We start from the raw sequence: 25,176 nt of genomic DNA, 5'->3' as shown, positions 1-25,176 counted from the left end.
CTATTCTACACTGGCTTCCAAGGTTCCTTCAGAGAATTAAGCTCCAGTCGCCCACAGTGGTGACCAACTTGGTAATATGCCCTTGATCAGCTTCCCTTCCTTCTTCATCTCACTTCCCCACTCCCTCTCACTGCTTACTTGACTACTGGTACACAAGTCTTTGTCTCAGGGTTTGCTTCCTGGGGACCCAAACTAAGAGAATCCTCCAGAGCAGAACATGGCTTAATGGGATGGTTCCTCACATTTATTTTTGAAATCTTGTTATATGAAACATATTTGGATAAAAATAGGGTAGATAGATGGGTGAGGAGGAAGGAAGACAAGAGTGGTTTGTGAGCCTATAACATTTTCATTCCACATTCCATAATATACACATTCCATAACATATACTCTGGGTGTGTGTGTATGTGTGTGAGTGCATGCGTGGTATCTAAAGAATGGTACATAGGTATAGAAATTAAGTAGTTTTTGTAAGTAGTTCTCTTTTAAAAAAAAACTCACATGCTTATTAACTTTCATAAACTATTCAAATAATGCAAATACAGACATTCCTGTCCTGGGTATTGATTTATATAGGGCAAATTGTAAAGAATGATAAACTCATTTCTTTTGCTACTTGGGAATCCACCTAGAGAAAAGGTAATTCTGCATAGTACCGAGTAGTTTGCAGGTGCCAAAGTGAATGTCCTGGGGTGCTAGATTTTGCCTTTTCTTCTTTCCTCAGGGCACAATTAGTGATCCCCACCCGACATCCAGCTCTATTATAGCATTTATCATGAAGATGTTCAACTATTTTTGTACTTGCTGGCCTCTCCCATGGGACTGAGCTCTCTTGGAGGGCAAGAGGCTTATCTTTCTTATCCTTGGATCCCCAGCACATGGCATGGGGTTTGACCTACAGAAGATGGTCAACAGCTGGTCAAGTAACAGAAGTATGGAATTTCCTGTCTTAAGGTGTTTGGTCGTGGCTGCCTGCGGCCTTGTACGGAGTCTGAAATCGGGCTTTGCTCCTTAGTATTGATGTCTGCCATGGGCACTTGTACTGCACGGTCATGCCGTTTGAGCCCCCAAACCCCTGCTAATGCTTGTGATCGGGGGTGGGGAGGAAAAGACCAGGTGAATCAGAGCTCTAGCCCCCAAACGAGCTGGGATCAGGAATTTAATGGTTAAAAACACAAGCAGCTCATAGATTATGGCCTATGGTGGTGACCCATAAAATAATTTTGTCCTTTTCTCTGGACACAGACATTAAAATATGCTTTTCAATTGGCTGAAAGAATAAACAACTGAAATAAAACAAAATTCCATCTTAGTATACTCTCCACTAACTTCTACAAATGTCTTTTCAGCTACTCTTTAGGTAACTTTAGTTCCTTCTGTTTCCATTTTTTAATCGATGTACCACTTTTTTGAATCAATATCACTCTCTGCCATTATATTTTCTTATGTCCCTTTACATTTTTAATTTATATATTATATTAAAGAGTATGAAATAACTTTAAAAAAGGATGTTTTGTACTCTCTTAATATTTCTACCCATAAAAGAGTAAGAAATACTGTGGCCTTAAATCTCTTAGAGGATCCTCCATTTTAAGACTTGAATTAATAAATGAAAATTAGCTTAAGTGAGTCAAAGTTTTGGAGGTTCAGTTTTCCGGACCCCAAAGTATTTACAGTGATTTGTGCTAACACCTGAATGTGCCTATTGTATTGGTCAGGGATCCCAGGTACAGATAAGAGCAGCCACCTTCTGAGGTTTAAGCAGAAGGGGATTTGTTCCAGAAAACAGCTCACAGCGCAGCAGGAGGCCTGGGGAGCAGGCTCGAGGCTACATTTCCAGGAGCATCAGTAAGAACCAGGCCACTGAAGTGGCTTGCTGCCTCTTCCGCCAGGACCATGCTGTTTCCTCTGACCCCTGTGTTAACAAAAGGGAGGCCCTGTGCCCAGCCTATTTCTTTACTCCGCTCATACCCACAGCAAAGTTTCAAGTGGGCGCAGCTCACTGGCGGAACCTAGGTCGTACATGCCCTGATACCCTAACTCAAGGGAGGTGGGAGATGTGGGTTTTGTTTGCTTGTCGGTTTTTGTGTGTTTTTCTCTATCTGGGGAAGGCAGGACCTACAGTCCAGGAATCTGTTGCAACATAGGGAGGCTGTCTAAAGTTTCAGGGCAGCCACAAATGACAGATTTCTGCTGTGATAATGTCTCACGAAAATAGCAGCAGGCAAGTTGTGTAGACTGTTTGCCTTCTACTATTAAAAAAACTGTGTAACAAAAAGATGGGAAGGAAATACACAAAATTGTTAATGCTGATTATCTCTATGGTGAATTGTGGGTAATATTTTCCTTTTGTTTAAAAAATTTTAGGGGCACCTGGATGGCTCAGTCAGTTAAGCATCTGCCATCAGTTCAGGTCACCGAGCCCCACGTCGTTGGGCTCCCTGCTCAGCGGGGAGTCTGCTTCTCCCTCTCCCTCTGCCCCCTCCTCCATTTGTGCTTTCTCTCTTGCTCTCTTTCTCTCAAATAAATAAATGAAATTTTAAAAAAATAAAATAAAATAAATTTATAGAAGGATACTATAGTTCCTTGTAAATTAGAAAAAATGAGAGCTTACCATTTAAGAAAGGAAGATTAACATAATTGCCGCCTTGCTAGATGAATGAAAACTCTATTTAAAAAGTCCTGAGCAGATTCATGTTAACTACACTGGAATTAAAATATAAAGCAATCTATCCATCAATTAATTAATCAATCAATCCCCCCCCAAAAAAAAGTCCTGAGCAGATTTAATAATCTCTCTTTGTTAAACAGGTGAATATTGAATCAAAAAAAAGCAAACAACAAATAAAAAACTACCCTCACCTAAGCGGAGGTTGAAATCTATTTCCTTTGGCTCCGTCCCCAGTGGGTATAGTAGCTGCTGATCACATTAAAGAGTCATAACATCTTAAATGAGGAGAGCCTCAGATGTCATTTACCTCAACTTCATAGCATTCATCTCAATTTGAGGTTTTCAAAAATATATGTATTTTCGCACAGTCATGTACATTTATCTATTTGTTTACTATTTGTCTTCCTCAGTAGACACAAGGGCAGGGCCTACAAATCCCCAGCGCCTGCTGTACCGTAGACACACAGTAGGTGCTTACACTGTGCGTGCAGTGCGGGATTGTTGATGGTTAAATCACAAGAGAAGCTAGTCATCTCTAGACTAACTGCAAAGATTTCCACCAGTACAGCTGACTCACCCTCACTAAGATGGTTGTGGCTGCATGGGACGTCATTCTGCTGCTCCTCATGCTCACTGGGATAAAGAATTCCGGAACTCTCTCAGGCTCATCAGCTTCCTTGCCCCTTGAGGACCTTTTTCACTCCTAACCCTTGCTGGACACAAGAAACTGTGAAGGTCCTGCTATTTTTTCTATGCCCTACTTTGGAAAGAGAGCACAATTCTTCTGCTCTCAGGCTTTTCTACCCATCTTGGAGTTCTGTTCCTACTCTCCCTTCTGGATCTAGCCTAGGGGACATGAAATGTTTTCAAGGGCTCAGCAATATCTGACTTTCTTGCTTTACCTTTATCTGGTCCAGAGGGTCTCTTTCTCACCTGGAGGCAGGGAGGACATTCACCCACTGGCCAGGTATTCCTCCAGATCTTTTCTCCAGCCTTGGTCTCTCCTTTGGAATCAAAAGCCAGGGATTTGACTTATTCTCTGTAGTTTGTGAGATTTCCTCTTTTTCCTGAGGATATATGCTGCTGGTTCAATAGAAATTTGAGAAAACACAACCCCCTGGTTAACATCTCAAAAATAAAATCTGCCTCGTATACATCATGAGTGGCTGAATTTTAAGGGAATGAAATTAGCAATAGTTATCCCAGATTTCCAAAGTCACTCTCCAACGTTTATCAGTCTGCTACTGATTCTAGGAAGAAAGAAGCATGCCACTTGGGAAAAAGAAAGTTTGTAAAATGAGTAAGTCTGCAGGGATGCCTGTTAGTTGTTTGTTGTTTTTTGTTTTTTGCCACTGTCATAAAGTTTCTCCCAAACAGTTGAGGTTCTGATAAAATAAATATCTGTCATGTTATTTAGGAGTGGATGACAGGCTGAGAGTCACTGAGCAGGTGACAAGCTGTCCTTGATTTGGTAAGTTTCCATGCTGTCTTCAGCTGATATTGATCTCATATTAAGTGATATGCAATGAGAGCTTCCTCTGTCAGTTCAGTGACACGATTTTAGGTAAGGAAGGTAGAATGTCTCTGCGTCAGCTAGAGATGATTATATTAGATATCACCTGTCTTAATAGCCCTACCTTCGTCTGCTGAGCTGTGGGCAAATGAGATTTTTTGCTTTATCATCAGGCTGCCAGACAGGACTCAGGTAACTATATGTAAAATCTCATGCTCTGTTGCACAATAGTTGATGTTTATGAGGAAAAATAAGTATTTTTAAGCTTTATATAGCATTTGTTCCTTCACAGCAAGAGAATATTGCAAGTCTGTGCAAGGCTTTATATTGTCATGCTTAACCACTGACTTTTACAACTGCAGTTGTTAGCTGGGCACAGTAAATTACTGGAAAAGCACTATGAAGATGTCATTGAGCTTTGCCTGCTGTGTGGTAATCTTCAGAAGTTACAGAAAAACATAGCCACCGATGTCATTTCAAGCTCCTTTTACTACACTAACAGTCTGAGATGCCACTCTTAATAACATGAGGCCATGTTTAACCAAATTCTTGATGGAACAGTCTTCTTTTTTTTTTTTTTTTTTTTTAAATTTTTTTATTGTTATGTTAATCCCCATACATTACATCATTAGTTTTAGATATAGTGTTCCATGATTCATTGTTTGTGCATAACACCCAGTGCTCCATGCAGAACGTGCCCTCCTCAATACCCATCACCAGGCTAACCCATCCTCCCAACCCCCTCCCCTCTAGAACCCTCAGTTTGTTTTTCAGAGTCCATCGTCTCTCATGGTTCTTCTCCCCCTCCGATTTCCCCCCCTTCATTCTTCCCCTCCTGCTACATTCTTCTTCTTCTTTTTTTCTTTCTTAACATATATTGCATTATTTGTTTCAGAGGTACAGATCTGAGATTCAACAGTCCTGCACAATTCACAGCGCTTACCAGAACACATACCCTCCCCAGTGTCCATCACCCAGTCACCCCACCCCTCCCACCCCACCCCCCACTCCAGCAACCCTCAGTTTGTTTCCTGAGATTAAGAATTCCTCATATCAGTGAGGTCATATGATACATGTCTTTCTCTGTTTGACTTATTTCGCTCAGCATAATACCCTCCAGTTCCATCCACGTCGTTGCAAATGGCAAGATCTTATTCCTTTTGATGGCTGCATAATATTCCATTGTATATATATACCACATCTTCTTTATCCATTCATCTGTTGATGGACATCTTGGCTCTTTCCACAGTTTGGCTATTGTGGACATTGCTGCTATAAACATCGGGGTGCACGTAGCCTTTCGGGTCCCTACTTTTGTATCTTTGGGGTAAATACCCAGTAGTGCAATTGCTGGATCATATGGTAGCTCTATTTTCAACTTTTTGAGGAACCTCCATACTGTTTTCCAGAGTGGCTGCACCAGCTTGCATTCCCACCAACAGTGTAGGAGGGTTCCCCTTTCTCCGCATCCCCGCCAACATCTGTCATTTCCTGACTTGTTAATTTTAGCCATTCTGACTGGTGTGAGGTGGTATCTCATTGAGGTTTTGATTTGGATTTCCCTGATGCCGAGCGATATTGAACACTTTTTCATGTGTCTTTTGGCCGTTTGGATGTCTTCTTTGGAAAAATGTCTGTTCATGTCTTCTGCCCATTTCTTGATTGGATTCTTTGTTCTTTTGGTGTTGAGTTTGATGAGTTCTTTATAGATTTTGGGTACTAGCCCTTTATCTGATATGTCATTTGCAAATATCTTCTCCCATTCTGTCAGTTGTCTTTTGGTTTTGTTGACTGTTTCCTTTGCTTTGCAAAAGCTTTTTATCTTGATGAAGTCCCAATAGCTCATTTTTGCCCTTGCTTCCCTTGCCTTTGGCGATGTTTCTAGGAAGAAGTTGCTGCGGCTGAGGTCGAAGAGGTTGCTGCCTGTGTTCTCCTTCAGGATGTTGATGGACTCCTGTCTCACATGGAGGTCTTTCAACCATTTGGAGTCTATTTTTGTGTGTGGTGTAAGGAAATGGTCCAGTTTCATTCTTCTGCATGTGGCTGTCCAATTTTCCCAACACCATTTGTTGAAGAGACTGTCTTTTTTCCATTGGACATTCTTTCCTGCTTTGTCAAAGATTAGTTGACCATAGAGTTGAGGGTCCATTTCTGGGCTCTCTATTCTGTTCCATTGATCTATGTGTCTGTTTTTGTGCCAGTACCATACTGTCTTGATGATGACAGCTTTGTAGTAGAGCTGGAAGTCCGGAATTGTGATGCTGCCAGCTTTGCTTTTCTTTTTCAACATTCCTCTGGCTATGCGGGGTCTTTTCTGGTTCCATACAAATTTTAGGATTATTTGTTCCATTTCTTTGAAAAAAGTGGATGGTATTTTGATGGGGATTGCATTGAATGTGTAGATTGCTCTAGGTAGGATTGACATCTTCACAATATTTGTTCTTCCAATCCATGAGCATGGAACGTTTTTCCATTTCTTTGTGTCTTCCTCAATTTCTTTCATGAGTATTTTATAGTTTTCTGAGTACAGATCCTTTGCCTCTTTGGTTAGATTTATTCCTAGGTATCTTATGGTTTTGGGTGCAATTGTAACTGGGATCGACTCCTTAATTTCTCTTTCTTCTGACTTGTTGGTGTATAGGAATGCCACTGACTTCTGTGCGTTGATTTTATATCCTGCCACTTGACTGAATTCCTGTATGAGTTCTAGCAGTTTTGGGGTGGAGTCTTTGGGATTCTCCACATAAAGTATCATATCATCTGCAAAGAGTGAGAGTTTGACTTCTTCTTTGCCAATTTGGATGCCTTTGATTTCTTTTTGTTGTCTGATTGCTGTGGCTAGGACTTCCAATACTATGTTGAATAGCAGTGGTGATAGTGGACATCCCTGCCGCGTTCCTGATCTTAGGGGGAAAGCTCTCAGTATTTCCCCATTGAGAATGATATTCGCTGTAGGTTTTTCATAGATGGCTTTTATGATATTGAGGTATGTACCCTCTATCCCTATACTCTGAAGAGTTTTGATCAAGAAAGGATGCTGTACTTTGTCAAATGCTTTTTCTGCATCTATTGAGAGGATCATATGATTCTTGTTCTTTCTTTTGTTAATGTATTGTATCACGTTGATTGATTTGCGGATGTTGAACCAACCTTGCAGCCCAGGGATAAATCCGACTTGGTCGTGGTGAATAATCCTTTTAATGTACTGTTGGATCCTATTGGCTAGTATTTTGGTGAGAATTTTTGCATCCATGTTCATCAGGGATATTGGTCTGTAATTCTCCTTTTTGATGGGGTCTTTGTCTGGTTTTGGGATCAAGGTAATGCTGGCCTCATAAAATGAGTTTGGAAGTTTTCCTTCCATTTCTATTTTTTGGAACAGTTTCAGAAGGATAGGTATTAATTCTTCTTGAAATGTTTGGTAGAATTCCCCTGGGAAGCCATCTGGCCCTGGGCTTTTGTGTTTTGGGAGACTTTTGATGACTGCTTCTATTTCCTTAGTGGTTATAGGTCTGTTCAGGTGTTCTATTTCTTCCTGGTTCAGTTTTGGTAGTTGATACATCTCTAGGAATGCATCCATTACTTCCAGGTTATCTAATTTGCTGGCATAGAGTTGCTCATAATATGTTCTTATAATTGTTTGTATTTCTTTGGTGTTGGTTGTGATTTCTCCTCTTTCATTCATGATTTTGTTGATTTGGGTCATTTCTCTTTTCTTTTTGATAAGTCTGGCCAGGGGCTTATCAATCTTGTTAATTCTTTCAAAGAACCAGCTCCTAGTTTCGTTGATCTGTTCTACTGTTCTTTTGGTTTCTATTTCATTGATTTCTGCTCTGATCTTTATTATTTCTCTTCTCCTGCTGGGTTTAGGCTTTATTTGCTGTTCTTTCTCCAGCTCCTTTAGATGTAGGGTTAGGTTGTGTACTTGAGACCTTTCTTGTTTCTTGAGAAAGGCTTGTATTGCTATATACTTTCCTCTTAGGACTGCCTTTGCTGTATCCCAAAGATTTTGAATAGTTGTGTTTTCATTTTCATTGGTTTCCATGAATTTTTTTAATTCTTCTTTAATTTCCTGGTTGACCCATTCGTTCTTCAGTAGGATGCTCTTTAGCCTCCATGTATTTGAGTTCTTTCCGACTTTCCTCTTGTGATTGAGTTCTAGTTTCAAAGCATTGTGGTCTGAAAATATGCAGGGGATGATTCCAATCTTCTGGTACCGGTTGAGACCTGATTTATGACCTAGGATGTGATCTATTCTGGAGAATGTTCCATGGGCACTAGAGAAGAATGTGTATTCCGTTGCTTTGGGATGGAATGTTCTGAATATGTCTGTGAAGTCCATTTGGTCCAGTGTGTCATTTAAAGTCTTTATTTCCTTGTTGATCTTTTGCTTAGACGATCTGTCCATTTCAGTGAGGGGGGTGTTAAAGTCCCCCACTATTATTGTATTGTTGTCAATGTGTTTCTTTGCTTTTGTTATTAATTGCCTTATATAATTGGCTGCTCCCATGTTAGGGGCATAGATATTTACAATTGTTAGATCTTCTTGTTGGATAGACCCTTTAAGTAGGATATAGTGTCCTTCCTCATCTCTTATTACAGTCTTTGGTTTAAAATCTAATTTCTCTGATATAAGGATTGCCACCCCAGCTTTCTTTTGGTGTCCATTAGCATGGTAAATGGTTTTCCACCCCCTCACTTTCAATCTGGGGGTGTCTTTGGGTCTAAAATGAGTCTCTTGCAGACAGCATATCGATGGGTCTTGTTTTTTAATCCAATCTGATAGCCTGTGTCTTTTGATTGGGGCATTTAGCCCATTTACATTCAGGGTAACTATTGAAAGATAGGAATTTAGTGCCATTGTATTGCCTGTAAAGTGACTGTTACTGTATATTGTTTGTGTTCCTTTCAGGTCTATGTTGCTTTTAGGCTCTCTCTTTGCTTAGAGGACCCCTTTCAATATTTCTTGTAGGGCTGGTTTCGTGTTTGCAAATTCCTTTAGTTTTTGTTTGTCCTGGAAGCTTTTTATCTCTCCTTCAATTTTCAATGACAGCCTAGCTGGATATAGTATTCTTGGCTGCATATTTTTCTCATTTAGTGCTCTGAATATGTCCTGCCAGTCCTTTCTGGCCTGCCAGGTCTCTGTGGATAAGTCTGTTGCCAATCTAATGTTTCTACCATTGTAGGTTACATATCTCTTCTCCCGAGCTGCTTTCAGGATTTTCTCTTTGTCTCTGAGACTCGTAAGTTTTACTATTAGATGTCGGGGTGTTGACCTATTTTTATTGATTTTGAGAGGGGTTCTCTGTGCTTCCTGGATTTTGATGCCTGTTTCCTTCCCCAAATTAGGGAAGTTCTCTGCTATAATTTGCTCCATTATACCTTCTGCCCCTCTCTCTCTTTCTTCTTCTTCTGGGATCCCAATTATTCTAATGTTGTTTTGTCTTATGGTATCGTTTATCTCTCGAATTCTGCCCTCGTGATCCAGTAGTTGTTTATCTCTCTTTTTCTCAGCTTCTTTATTTTCCATCATTTGGTCTTCTATCTCACTGATTCTTTCTTCTGCCTCATTTATCCTAGCAGTTAGTGCCCCCATATTTGATTGCACCTCATTAATAGCCTTTTTGATTTCTACTTGGTTAGATTTTAGTTCTTTTACTTCTCCAGAAAGGGTTTCTCTAATAACTTCCATGCTTTTTTCAAGCCCAGCTAGTATCTTTAAAGTGATGATTCTGAACTCTAGATCTGACATCGTACTAATGTCCGTATTGAGTAGGTCCCTGGCAGTCGGTACTACCTCTTGTTCTTTTTGTTGAGGTGATTTTTTCCGTCTTGTCATTTTGTGCAGAGGAGAATAGATTAATGAGAGAACAAAATGCTAGCAGGGTAACAACGTCCCCAGAAAATATACTCTAAACAAATCAGAAAGGACCTGAAGCAGTGGGAAAAGAAAGGGAAAGAGAGAAAAAAGAAAAAGAAAGAAAAAAAGAAAAAAGAAAAAGATAAAGATAAAGATAAAAACAAAAGCAGAACAAAACAAAACAAAAAAAAACAGAATGTGATCAAATATGATCAGGCTGGTTTATAGATCAGTGCCACACACTAGATTTTGGGTGTATTTTGGTCTGTTAAAAGAAAGTCCCTCCCAAAATTTTAAAGAAAGGAAAACTTATATATGTACAAAAATAAGGGTTGATATGATGAAGGGATGGAATATGACTGTAAAGATGGAAATTATAAAAAATTTTATAAAAGGATTTGATAAGTTGTTTGAAAAAAGAAAGAAGAGGATTTAAAAAAAAAAAAAGAAAGAAAGAAAAAAGGGAGAGAATGTGATCAGGCAGGGGAGTAGAAAAAAACCATACACTAGAGATTTAGAGTATATTTTGATCTGTTAGAAGAAACTATCTCAAAATTTTAAAGAGAGAACAACTTATATATATATATGCCAAAAATACAGGTAACTACTATGAAGGGATAGAATATGACTTTAAAAATGAAAAATAAAAATATTTTTTTTTTAAAAAAGGGATTGATAAGATGTTGGTTGAAAAAGGGAAAAAGAAAAATTCAAAAAAAAAGAAAAAAAGAAAAAAGAAAAAAAGACAGTTAAAAAAAATAATTTACTTTGAAAGACTAAAGAATCATGGGGAAAAAAGCAATGAATTCTGTGCTGTATTCCCCTAGCGCTGGAGTTCTGCCGTTCTCATTGATCGGTAAACCTGTCTTTTCTTTTTTTTTTTAAGATTTTATTTATTTGTTTGACAGAGAGAGAGATAGGGAGAGAGGGAATACAAGCAGGGGGAGTGGGAGAGGGAGAAGCAGGCTTCCCGCGGAGCAGGGAGCCCGATGCTGGGCTCGATTCCAGGACACTGGGATCATGACCTGAGCCAAAGGCAGATGCTTAACGACTGAGGCACCCAGGCGCCCCACCAAGCAAGTATTTCTCTAGAATCCACTTCATGATCAATTAGAGGCCTGATTAGGTGTTTTTTACCTAACAAAGCCCCATCAGAGGAAGGGAATCAAATGTTCCAACTTTCTAAATTGCAGTCCTAGTTAAAGACTCCTGTAAATGGCAGGGTGGGGCCTGTGGGGCTCCTGGTGCAGGGCCATCCTATCTAATGTAGCCAGGGCCTGCCGTGCTGGTCTTTTGGGGGTGGATGAGTTCATACTGGGAAGACCATGAAGAACATTTAAAATGAATAAAATGTTATAAAGGACTCAAGTTTTAGGAAAACTGATTTCCCAGTAAGGGCCATCTTGAAATAGAAGGTTCTCCTGATGAGATTTTGGAGAATGGACACTTAACACCAAACGTTTATTGGTTAAGAAAAAATGCCAAATGTCATCCAACACCTGATAGGAATCAGGTAAAATAAGGACACTTTCTGAGTTTTCCTACATAGTGTCTCAGCTTCTAGGACAGATGGTCTAACCTAGAATTTTTATGAAATGTTTGCCACTGAGGAATGGGATGGGCAAAAACTACAGGATACAGTGCTAACTTTAATAGCTAAGCTTCTAGGCCCTGAGTCTGAACAAAGAAACAGGCTCTACTCCGGTATTGCCTCAGGAAATTTCTTCCACAGTGAAACAATAGGGAAAAGTCTTATTTGAATCAATGAAAAGTTCATAGTATAATTACTTTTTTAAGGATGATAGGAGCTCTCCTATCCAATGTGATTGGGGCTGGTACTTGGGTAAACAGGGTAAACAATTTTTAAGTGAAATGACATAATGAAAACATTTATATCAACTTAAAACATATCATTGTACATTGTTTCCCATTTTTTGATGCACAACCAACATCTAATGTTTTCTGATTAGAGGTCCCTTCATCTTTTTTGCATAAACTACATCCAATATATGTTGTCTTCCAGGTTTACATTCTTTAAAATGGAATGAAAATTTAGCAATCTGAATTCAAAATACTCAATTTTACATTTTTAACCCAACTTTTTAGCACTATCTTGTCAATTACAATCAGCATTTTTTTTTTTTTTTTGGCAACTTGTTACTATCAAGTTTTTTGGCAAACATTTAACTCAGTTTTCCTTGCAAAGATAACACTCATACTCATCCTTCATCAGTTTGTCAAATTGAAGTCACAAATTTACAGCAACAAGCACAACTGGCATAATCAAGTTTGGGAATAAGCACAATGACTTGGATAAGCACACATCTTGCCTGGAAGGGCAGAAGTTAATGGATGTGCTGGAGAGCACCTACTAGGCACAAGCGTTCCCTATGGCAAAGGCAACCATCGGCATCTGTTAGAAAGAACTGGAGAACTCTGGTTCATCCGTGTGTTGGTTGAAGGGCCTTTAATTAAGACTGTTTCTACTATAAATACATTTTCATTAATATGCATAGGTTGTAACTCTTAAAGAACATCTTTGCAAAATGTTTTCTAGTATGGGTTCTGCAGAACTTGCCTTAATGAATAGCTAACGTTCACTTATAATCAGCAGAATCTGTCTGCACACATAATTGGTGCTCTAAAGTGCTTTTCCTCAGCAATCTAGTTTACACTTGGTACTATAATTGGTTTGTTCATCAGACTATTTTTTTCTCAGATGGTAAGAGATAGTGTTTTGGTCCACTCCTCATTGAGTTATCACAGTTTTAAAATTAATTTGGAGATTTAATGAGCTCTTTTTCCATTTATACATGCTTGAGATCCTAAATACCTCTCTATCAGTGTTTTTAGATTTTTTTCTTCTCCTAAATACCGACAGCAGTAAAGTATGCTATGCCAAGAGTAGTTTAAAAAAGAAACTAAATAGATAATGGCCCTATTGATATTAAGTTGTTAGATTTGGAAAATTTTAGAACTGAGAGAAAGAAGCATGCTTATACACACACCCACACAGAGGCAGAGAGAGACACAGTCAGAGAGAGAGAGAAGGACATAGGTAAAGAGAGAAAGACAGACACAGGCAGAGTTGATAGATTAATAAATACATATATATAGAGAGAGAGACAAAAAAAACAGAGATAGATACCAAGATAGGAATAGAGAGAAATAGAAAAGCAGAGGAAAACAGATAAGGTGAGAGTTAGAAAGAGACAGAGTCTCACAGAGAGACAGAAAGAGACAGATGGAAGCAGAGACACTATGTGAAAGACAAAGGGAAACCGAGATATCTACAGAGGCAGAGGAGGAGCCACCTCAGCAATGTTGCTCAAGATTAGCTCAGGCTCTGCCCTGTTTGACCAAATCTGTAGAGATGCAAGTATGTCAGTGGCCAGGATAGGCCAGCAGGCCCAGGGACCACGAGGAGACACAGCGTCATAACAGACAATACCAGACCCATGAGTAGGTCATGGCCTGGACATTAATTAGGTGGCCCTGAACCACTTGTTCATAGTAGTTATTTTTTAACTTCAAATGTATTTAAATTTTTATCTTTGTTTGTTTGTTTGCCTGCAGAAAGGTACTGAAGGAAATCTCTGTTGGAGATCTTAATCCAAATGAGACTGTGCAGGCCAATTTGGAGGCCCAGCTCCTTTCCAAGCTGGACCACCCGGCTATTGTCAAGTTCCATGCAAGCTTTGTGGAGCAAGATAATTTCTGCATTATCACAGAGTACTGTGAGGTGAGACTCTCCTCTTTTGGAATTCTCAGTAAAAATCTGTTTCACAGTATGTAGCTGTCTGTAAGGAGACATCTCATAAGTTCAGTGATCAAATCACAGGTTGGGGGGGATGGGTTAAATAGATGATTGGGATTAAGGATGTTGTGATGAGCACCAGGTGTTGTATGAAAGTGTTGAATTACTATATCATACACCTGAAACTAATATTACACTGTATATTAACTAACTGGAATTTAAATAAAAACTTAAAAAACCCACAAGCTGAGCTATAAAGACGTGGGATATGGTGTCTTGCAGCTAAGATTGATGCTCTCCGGGTAATTGACAAACCCACTTCCAGTGAAGGAGTAGTTGCTATGGGAGAGTGCTTCTTGGAGAGGGAGTAGTTTAGGGGAGGGTCACCCAAACCTTCTACAATGGTCCAATGCTACACTTGATCTTAGCCAAAAGGCCGAGAAGCGATACAACAATGGTCCAATGCTTAGATGGGCATTTAAATGCTGTAATAGGGGCCTGGACAGAGCAGAGGTCTATCTCTTGAGTTTTGGGTTCTAGGCCTGTTCCTCATTTTGCCCAATGGAAATTTGGAAATGGAAATATGGCTCATTTTCCTCATGGAAATCTTTCTTCATATTTATCAATTTGTGATTTATGGCTTCATGTATTTGCAATTTTCCCTGCCACTCCATGTTCTCTGCAAGTAATAGCTGTACATTTTACTGAGCTCCAACTGAGACTGAAACTGCTTGGAAGGGTACCAGAGGGGGAAGCTGACAAGGTGCAGCTGTATTATGAATCTGTATGTTTGTTCCTGAGAGGCTAGGTAGAGGGGAGTTAGAACGGCTGGGTCAGGCAGAGAGAACATGAAGATGACCTTGCTCAGAAAGTATCTCCCAGAACATTCTGGGAGCTAGTCTTAGCCAAATGCACCTTGGGGGAATTTGGTGCTTTTCATATTTTAGAGTGAATTTAGTCAGTTCATCACCTGTGTGTTGCTGGGGCCTGAAAGAAAGGATGCTGGAAACAAGGAAGATGCTCATTAGAATGGAAGGCAGCCCTGTTTGGTCAGAAACTTTGGACAACCAGAGGGTGCTGTGTGTTTGAGATACAGAAAAGAAGAGGCAGGAGAAGAAACTCGGAAGGAGTAGGGATAGCAACAAAAGCCAGCCTTGCCTGCTTGATACATTAGCTGGTGTATTAACCAATATGAAGCTGAAAGCCCAGTTAAAATATCTGCGAGTTTGAGATATTCCAAGTCTCAGCTATTTCCCTGCAGGTCAGCCTCCTCAGCTCAGCATTGCCAGGTGTTTCCTTGTCCATTCCTGTGCTTGAAAGAAAGTGAGGGGGAAAGAGTGGGGGCAGGAGAACCCCTACATTTGGATGTCTACTTCTCCTTTAGCCAATGGACTGTTAAGAAAAACAAAATGATGAGTTGTGCAGAACAGTGATAATGAACAGCTACTCTGGCATGTATGTCATGAATCCGTGCAAAACTATAGGTATTTCCATATGTAACTACAATATGATCCATCTGCTATAATTTAATCATTTTTCTTCCTTTAGCCCTTCAGTTAATCAACTATTTTATTTGGGAGACAACTGACTCCTACTACTTAAGACTTACTGTTACATCTACTGCTGCTTTTGGCACATTGGATTTTCCAAAGATTCTTTCCTGGTCTTAACAATATTTTTCACTGTGGTCAGTACTGTGCAATAGAGCTTTCTGTGATAATGGAAATGTTCTATATTTGTGTTGTCCAATACAGTAGTCCCTAGTCCCACATGACTCTTCAGCACTTGACAAAGTGTGGCTAGTGTGATCAAGGAGCTGGATGTTAAATTTTATTTAATTTTAATATATTTAAATTTAAATAACCCCGTATGGCTACTGGCTACCGTATTGGACAGCTCCAGGTGATAAGCTAGAACTTTCTTTCCCTGCCTTATTTTTAAAATATTTTTAACTTTAATGTAATTTTAATCTACCAGAAAAGTTATAAGAATAACACAATGCACTGTTCGTCCAGATTTGCCAGTTGTTATAATTTTCCCACATTTGCTTTATCATTCTATTTATTCATCTATCTATCTGTATTTTTTTCCTAAACCACTTGAGAGGGAGTTGCAGACACAATGGCTCTTTGTTCTAAATACTACTGTATTTTCTAAGGCCAAGGACACTGTTTTATATAATCACGGTACAATGATCAAAATCAGAAAATTAACATTGAAACAATACTGGTGGGATGCCTGGGTGGCTGAGTCAGCTAAGTGTCTGCTTTCGGCTCAGGTCATGATCCCAGGGTCCTGGGATCGAGTCCCACATCGGGCTCCCTGCAGCGGGGACTCTGCTTCTCCCTCTCCCTCTGCCTGCTGCTCCCCCTGCTTGTGCTCTCTGTCTGACAAATAAATAAATAAAATCTTTTTTTTTTTAAAGGAAAAAACAATGCTGGTATTTAATCCAGTACATGTTAAAATGTGATCCCAGGCCAGCAGCATCACTATTACTTGGGCACTCGACCCCAGCCGTGCTAAATCAGAAATTCTGGAGGTGGGGTCTGGCAGTCTCTGTTTTGACAAGTCCACTAGGCAAGTCCAAAACACATCTAAGTTTGAGAACCACCCTTCTAATCCATAATCCATCTTCAAAGGTAGCCCACTTGTCCCATTTATATCCTTAGAAAGGACATTTCTGTATGTTTCTTCTTGCACAGGATCCAGTCCAGGATCATCTGCGTTAATTTTTAAATTCTGGTGGTTTCCAAGGACTGAGCTACTCTCTTAGGAGGGGCGTTGCTATGGTGATGACCGCAGGCAGGCCCGGGGAACCTCTGCGGGGCTTCCAGGGCTCCATGCTGCTGAGCTGTCAGCCTGTCACTTCCCCGACTCCCAAGGAATGACGTGTGCGGATCACTCGTTCTTGTTGTTAACAGAGATATTTCTCATCTTCAGACCCAAATTTATTCTTAACTTGCACAAGCTTGGCATTATCCTCTTTTTATTGAGGTAAGATAATATTGGAAATAGCAGATGGCCAAACTTGCACCTCATAGGAAAATGCCCATCACCATTGAAATAGTTGGTCTTTTTATCTCCAAGTTTGCTCTTTTGTAATTTAATTTGGGACCTTGCAAGATTGAAATATATAAATGCATTCATGAGGCTGCTACATCCACCACTCAACCCTTTGGGCACATCACATCAGATTATGAGTGTGAAAAGCAAATAACTGAACTCTCACAACTTCTTGTCAAGATCTAACCAAATCTTTGATGAGGAATAGTTCCAAAACTACCAAAGTGGGAGAGTATTTCAAATATTGGTGTCTTCTCTTCTCCCCCACCCCCACCACCCAGGGTTAAATGGAACTACTTCCTGTTTCCTGTCCATACTGCATAGTTTCACACCTCTTCATCTGTACTTGGACCATTCCATTTCAGAATGTCCTTCTTCAAGTCCTAGTCATCCTCCCAGGCCCAGCAGAAATCCATCCTCCTTTAGAAAGACCCCATAATCTCCTGGCTGGAAATCTCTCCCCACCTGGTCCCCCTACTGCCACCCCATAGCATTTTATGTCTCTTGGCACTCAGCACATTATACATAGTAGAAACCATCTCAAACTTTCAATGTGAGATCGATCCTTTTCTGATTCATTTTTGTATCACATGGACCCATGGAGTGAGCCAGAAGGAAATTAGCACTCAGAAATTTTTTTTTTCTCACGAATTCTTTATCACTTGCTTCCAGCTGCCTCCCACCTCATTTCTGTCAAACACTAATGGTAAAAGATAAAACATTGGATCCTTCTACCTGTTATAAATGTCAAAAGCATGTTGTCCTGCCTTATTTTGCTGGCTCCCTAACAATGTACCGCACTAGAGACCTGTGAGATACTACCTGAAGGTTGTCATTTTGGGTGAGGACAAGACATCCCCAGAAACCCGGACATTCACTTAATAGATGCAGTAGAGGATAGGTGAGATCACATATCTTCAGTAGAGAGAGAACATATGACTATCCACCAAAAGCAGGAAAGGTTGGACTTGTCTATTTTCTGCTTAGCGATATTAACATAACTAAACAAAAATTTATCAGTAGAACAGTAGTGCTCAACCTTGGCTGTACATTAGAATCACCAGAAGATTTAAAAAATTACAAGACCTGAGGCCCATCTCCAGAAAGTCTGATTTAATTGACCTGGATTTTTATCTAGACATCAGGAGTTTTGAATGATCTCCAAGTGATTCGACTGTGTGGCCAAGGCTGCGAACTGCATAAAAAGGGGGATGGTTAGTGTACAAATAGAAAAATGGAGTCGTAAAGGAAAACTTTGTTAGTGTTTATGGAGCACTGAGAAAAGATGAGGCCCAAACCTGAGAACTGTGAAGTATGGCTCTGACGGTGGGTTAGGTTTTATGCTCAGGCACCTCACTTGGTGCTATTATTCATGAAAATTGCCTAGTCTATTCTCCTTGCTCCATGTGCAACTTCTGAATACAATGCAGCTCTCTACTTAGGCCTCTTCTAAAAGGAAAAAAATCTGCTGGCTAAACTGACAAGAGCTCCCTGTTGTCTTGGCAGTTGTAGTTCTCAGTGCATATGAATAAATTGGCATTCTAGGTTATTTATTGGCTCCTTAAGAATTTCAAGTTCACAAAGGCAGTAGTAATCATTGATCCCCAACTCTGTGTCCGATACAGTTCTAGAGAGTGTGGGGCAACGGAGATAATACGCTAGTATTTCTTTAATGAACCTGTCTGGTAGAATAAATGAACCATTTCTAACAATGGCAAAAATACAAGGGGGATGTGGTAAGGATCAAGGGAACGGGGTGGTTAAAGTGCTGTGGGAGTTAAGAGAGGAAGAAATGACTTTGGACTGCAGGAACCATGGAGGAGGTGGCATTGTATTTGAACTTGCAGTTTGGCAAGGATTTGGTCAAAGAGACGGGGCAAGGACATTTGAGTTAAAGGGAATAATGTGATAAAAAGCTTAGAGGTAGAAAAGCATGGACCATGATTTAAGAACCTAATACTTCACCTTTAATTGTAATGTGTTTGCAGTTAAACACATTTCCTAATGTTAACAACTTCTATAATCTCTGTATAGTTATCAAAACCAGAATATTAATATTTTACCAGTTTCCTTCCTAGTGTCTTTGTCTGTTCCAGGGCCCAATCTAGGATCCTACAATGCATTTAATTGTATCTCCTTAGTCCTTTCTGATCTGGGACAGTTTCCCTTTCCAGCCTTTTTTTTTTTTTTTTTTTTTTTATGACCTTGATACTTTTGAGGAGTACTGGTAAGTTATTTTGTAGAAGGCCTCTCAGTTTGGATTTGCCTGATGTTTTTCTCATGATTAGATTGAGGTTATATATTCTGGGCAAGACTACCACAGAAGTGATGTGGTGTCCTTCTCAGTATATCATATTACGAGGGGGCATGATGTTAGTACATCTTATTACTGGTGATGTTAGCTTTGATTATTTGATTGAAGTTATGTCTGCTGGATTTCTCCACTGTAAAGTTACTATTTCCTTTTTTTGTAGTGGATAAATATCTTGGGAAAGATACTTTGAGACTATGCTAATAATCCTGTATTTCCTCAAACTTTCACCCACTGATTTTAGCATCTTCCAGTGAAGGTTGCCTGGAGCTCTTTTAACTCTGATGTTTTCCTAATGGTGATTATGTATTTCCCTCATTCTTTCTACATTTACTAATTGGGATTCTCTTATAAGGAATAGCTGTTCTACTGTTCCTTTTCCACTTATGTATTTATTCAATTATTTATACCATCATGAGCTCATGAATATTTATTTTATTTTATGGGTTATAACCCAATACTCATGATTTATTTTGTTGTTCAGACTCCTCCAGCTTTAGCTGTTGGGGTTCCTTCATGGTGACTCCTGTGTCTTCTTAACATGCCCTCCTCCTTTTGCAAGGAGAAGTAGATTGTTGTATATTATTCTATTTTATAGATGAGGAAACAGGGCCCCAGAGAGGTGGGGTGATTTTCTGGCAATCACATGGCTGGAATATTGAATTTTGTCCAGGGTAAAACCAGGACCAGGGGTATTAGGAAAACTGCTCCTTTTTTCTTTCTACTTGGATTGCTCTAATTTCTTCCTTAATATTTAATAGAGTCAACCAAATAGTCCATGGTTCCTACCTCCCAAGCATGTAATTATCTATCTGCACACGGGCATGAATTAGAAGAGATTGACTGTTTTATTGCTCATACCAGCAATGTTAACTAAACATGTTTCAGATCGTGGCCCAGAACACAAATATCTGCAGAGCATACTAGTCAAGCCTATGAGAATTATTGGAAAATATAAAAAATATAAAATGGAAACTCTCAGTTATAAGATGAACAAGTTCTGGGGACAGTGACATAGTTAACAATACTGTACCGTACACCTGAAATTTGCCAAGAGAGTAAATCTCAAGTGCTCTCACCACCAAAAATAAATAAATAAATAAATAAATAAATAAATAAATAAATAAAAAGAAGAAGAAGGAAAAAAAAAGGAAAAAAGGTAACTGTGAAGTATTGGATGTATCAGTTAACTCGAATGTGGTGATCATCTCACAATTCACATGTACCCGTGCATTTCCTTTTCTTGGCTTATTCTCATTTATATTCTGTATCTTTATCTCCAGTTATACATAAAGACATGCCTATTAGTTTGCACACACATGGATATTTTAGTGTGTTGATGATGTTATTAAGTATTTTATTTCTCTCACTCGGAGACTGGGTAGGGTTTGAAATAGTGGAGAGTGTTTGGACTATGTTATCACGCTGACTTCTGTTCAAATCTTGGTCCATTTCCCTGAACAAGTTATTTCATTTCTCTGATACTTTTCCTGATATTAAGATAGTGTAACAACACCTCTTTTGTTAGGTTTTTTAGGGATTTGAAATAATGAATATCGAAAAAATGGCTGTTAGAGCTTTGCACCTAGTAGACTGTCAATAATGGAAGTGGTGATTATAATCGTTGCTTCTCCCATCTCCCCTTTCCAGTTGTTTTCTAGAAGGCAAGCTAATTTTTAACTCTGAGTCTGACTTGTAACTGTTAGGATGATTCATGCCGGAAGGAGGAAACATGCAAATCTTAAACACTAATGGGTCTGATAGCAATTTTCAAGCGATTACTTGCCAAGGATCTGTTTGTACTGTAAAAAGGAAAATTTGCAATTTTCTCTTATGTTTCTTATTTATGTAAAACTGCTTAAATAAACCAAGTAAGTAGGCTGAGTTTTATAATCTTGAACTTCTAGTCGGTGTCAGTACACTCTTGCAAGTGAATTTGGTAATGATATGTCTCATAAAGCTACTGCTTATTGTCCTGTATCTGGGACCACTTCCATCCAAATTTTTTTTTATGGTTGAGAGAGACTCCTGGGATATTGATTATTGTGACATTGATTAGTGACCATCTGTCTTAGTCCATTGAGGCTGCTATAACAATATATCATAGACTGGGTGGTTTATAAACAACAGAAATTTATTTCTCATGGTTCTGAAGGCTTGAAGTCTGAGATCAAGATTCCAGCAGATTCGGTGTCTGTGAAGGCCAGAGTCCTGGTTTATAGATGGTTGGTCATCTTCTTGCTGTCCTCACATGGTAGTAGGGGTGAGGGAGTTCTCTGGGGTCTCTTTATAAAGCCACTAATTTTATTCAGGAGTCTCCACTCTCATGATCTAATCATTTCCCAATGCCCCCCCCCCCCCACAAGACTGTCATGCTGGGGGTTAAGATTTCTACATAGGTATTTTGGGGGGACACAAACATTCAGTTTATAGCACCATTCTTCCCAATGTGAGCTCCAGGTGTCCACACATCAGGGCTGTCTTTAGTGGCCGCTTTGCTGGGATTGCTGCTGATTGAGGGAACTAAGCATTATCTTTAGAGAGGTAGGTCCCATCAGGGGTCTCTGTTTTATCTGGGCAGCTCCATCCTGGAATAGTTGGGCCTTCCTGAATTTGCTCTGTGCCAATTCTATGGGTCTAGACTTTATTCAATTAAGGAAGACTGTAAATCATGTGAGTGTCTCATGATTTTATATACCTGAACTGATCTACTCATGATTAATTTGATTTGTTCTATTTATTTTCTTTACTTAAACTATGAAATGTTTTGGCCTTTTAACAATAAAGTTAAAAAGTAAGGCCACTGATTTTTAAAATTGTTAATGTAAAAATTGAAAAGCGAAACTAGTTTTATTTAAAAGATTTGTACTAATGCACTAAATATAAAGCAATTCATAAACCCAGTAGAGCATACAGCATGTGGGATATGGCTTTAGCTGACATATGACTTTATATAAATGTAAGTGTTCAAAAATAGGATCAGAACAATCCACTTCAAATACTTTATTTTAAAAACAACCCAGTGATTTATAGATGAAAGCACTTCATGTCACTTCTTAAGATAAAAATAAGTTCTATCATTTTATTCTTATTCATGTACATTTGCCTCAACAGGAAGAACACTTACTCTAAAAGAATTTGGAAAAAGAAATTAGCAACTAAACTCAGGAATGCTCATTTATATTATCAGACATAAACATCATGATACTACATGCCATTATTTAGTACCTATTTAGAAACTGGATTTTCTTATTTTGCTTTTAAGAGCGTGGTGTGGCCTCCATTGACCCCACTTTTATCCACTCCGTTACAGTGAACTTCTAGAATTCTAAGGAAATGTCTTCGGGTTCTACAATGACAGATGATCTCCTTCCCTGCCCCCCTCCACCTCCATTTATTGGTGTTCTCTTTAGTAATGCCACAGGTTTTTAAAATATATCATTATAAAATGATTATTATTCAACCCTGACTGTCCCAAATACATCTTTTGCCTTTGGAATTTTTCAAACTACTGGAACAAATGTTTCCCTTGATGGGTGAAATATTATGTATATGGCCCATTTGTGTTATTATCTAGCAGCATTTTCTTTATTTTTTTTTTCAAAGATTTTTTTTTATTTATTTGACAGAGAGCGAGAGAGGGAACACAAGCAGGGGGAGTGGGAGAGGGAGAAGCAGGCCTTCCGTGGAGCAGGGAGCCCGATGCAGGGCTCGATCCCAGGACCCTGGGATCATGATCTGAGCCGAAGGCAGACGCTTAACGACTGAGCCACCCAGGCACCCCTTTCTTTCTTTCTTTTTTTTTTTTATTTAACCATAAATTTTATTTTATTTTATTTTAATTATGTTCAGTTAGCCAACATGCAGCCTTTTCTTAAAGTGTGGTCCATGGGCTACCTGTCCCAGAGTCACTTAGAATTCTTGTTGAAAAATAGGGATTCCTTATAGCCATTGCAGTACACTGAGCTCCATAGAGACAACACTGGGGTGAGTGAGAGCCAGACGGGCATTGGGCGACTCTGTGCCTCACTGAGGAAAATAATTAAACGTGGGCAGAAGAGATCCTAAGAAGTCGAGAAGCAAAATGTCATCATATGCATTCTTTGTGCAAACTTGCCTAGAGGAACACGAGATGAAGCACCCAGATGCTTCAGCCAACTTCTCAGATGTTTCTAAGAAGTGCTCAGAGAGGTGGAGGACCATGTCTGCTAAGGAGAAGAAAATTTGAAGACATGACGAGGGTGGACAAGGCCCGTTATGAAAGAGAAATGAAAACTTACATCCCCCTTAAAGGGGAAACAAAAATAGAAGTTCAAGGATCCCAAAGCACCCAAGAGGCCTCCTTAGGCCTTTTTCTTGTTTTATTCTGAGTATCACCCCCAAATCAAAGGAGAACATCCCGGCCTATCCATAGGTGACGTTGCAAAGAAACTGGGAGAGCTGTGGAATAACACTGCTGCAGATGACAAGCAGCCTCACGAAAAGAAGGCTGCTCAGCTGAAGGAAAACTATGAAAAGGAGATTGCTGCATACCGCGCTAAAGGAAAGCCCGATGCAGCAAAACAGGGAGTCGTCAAGGCCGAAAAAAGCAAGAAAAAGAAGGAAGACAAGCAAGACGAGGAAGAGGAGGAAGATGAAGAAGATGATGACAAATAAGTTGGTGCTAGGGCAGTTTTTTTCCCTTGTCTATAACGCATGTAACCCCCCCCCCCAACCTCCGTATACAACTCACTCCTTTTAAAGAAAAAAATTGAAATGTAAGGCTGTGTAAGATTTGTTTTTATCTTTTTTTTGTATAGTTAACACACTCCCGAATGTGTCTTTTGACAGCCCTGTCCTGGTAGTTTTTTCTGTAGCCACTAAGCTTGCCTGGTACAGTGTGGAGGTGGGAAATTGGCATGGAAATTTAAAGTAGGTTCTTGTTGGTGCACAGCACAAATTAGTTATATATGGGGATGGTAGTTTTTCTTTTCTTTTCTTTTTTTTAAGATTTTATTTTTTTAAGTAATCTCTACCCCCAGCGTGGGGCTTGAACTCACAACCTCAGAGATACAGAGTCGTGTTCTACCGGCTGAACCAGTCGGGTGCCCCCAGGGATGATAGTTTTTTCATCTTCAGTTGTCTCTGATGCAGCTTCTACGAAATTATTGCTGTTCTGTTAACTAAATACCACTCTGTAATTGCAAAAAAAAAAAAAAAGGTTGCAACTATTTTGTTGACATTCTGAATGCTTCTAAGTAAATACAATTTGTTTTATTAAAAAAAATTTAAAAAATACAGATTCCATTGTCCTCAGAGTCTCTGTTGATTTGGTGCAGGAGTATGCCTTTTAAACAAGCAACATGGATGATTCTGATGCCTGCTGACATTTGAGATCCACTGGAAGGATGTATTAGAAACTTGTGTAAAGGTGACATAGAGTATAACAGAACAGCACTTTAAGATGTCAACCAAGTGAATTAATAAGGGGCAGCTTTTTTATTTTAAAATGAAGTAGGGCAGAACAATTTTCAAGCTTCTTCCAGCCCTAAAATCCTGAGATTATTTTGTCCTTTGTGTATGCTCTGAATGTTGCAGTTTCATGGTATCCAGGCCTCTGAGAATGCTCTACTTTAGTCTTTTAAAATGGTTGTAAGTGCTTCTGTAGATGACTTAAAAAAACATGGATTAACTTTTTTTAATTAAATGCTTTTAGGATTTAAAACTTTAATGGAATCAAAGATGGTGATTAGACACTGTATTTGAGTTGTTCTTCATTTCTTCAAGGTCTTGGCATTTCAAAATCAACCTCATGTTGGCTAATCGGGATGGGGGAGGGAGGAGATGCTGTTAACCCATCAAATGGTACATTTTGGGTTACAGATTTTCAGAACTTCAGAAGTTAACATCAAAGCTTTATTTGCAACTTTCAAGGGGTGATATTAGTGAAAGAAAGCGTTTTCTGTGAGCAGTGTAGAGTTACGGCAACATTAATAATGGTTTAAGTCAAAGTCAGTACTCT

The 25,176-nt window shown here is 39.3% G+C and overlaps 1 protein-coding gene and 1 pseudogene across 8 annotated transcripts in view; both read left to right on the top strand.

Annotated features, from left to right (window-relative positions):
* The window catches only part of NEK11 (NIMA related kinase 11), a 237,990-nt gene that overhangs the window by 32,001 nt on the left and 180,813 nt on the right, over window positions 1-25,176 (top strand). For all 8 annotated transcript variants that reach the window (XM_032408712.1, XM_032408709.1, XM_032408715.1 and 5 more), the window contains exon 3: window positions 13,621-13,786. In XM_032408712.1, the coding sequence (XP_032264603.1) occupies window positions 13,621-13,786 (166 nt within the window). The remainder of the gene's footprint in view (window positions 1-13,620; window positions 13,787-25,176) is intronic.
* On the top strand, window positions 23,218-23,837 carry LOC116635205 (annotated as a pseudogene).

Source organism: Phoca vitulina, unplaced genomic scaffold, assembly GCF_004348235.1.
Source record: "Phoca vitulina isolate PV1807 unplaced genomic scaffold, GSC_HSeal_1.0 scaffold10, whole genome shotgun sequence".
NCBI lineage: Eukaryota > Metazoa > Chordata > Mammalia > Carnivora > Phocidae > Phoca > Phoca vitulina.
Note: the sequence above shows the minus strand (reverse complement) of the source record. Positions and strands in the feature narration are given on the sequence as shown.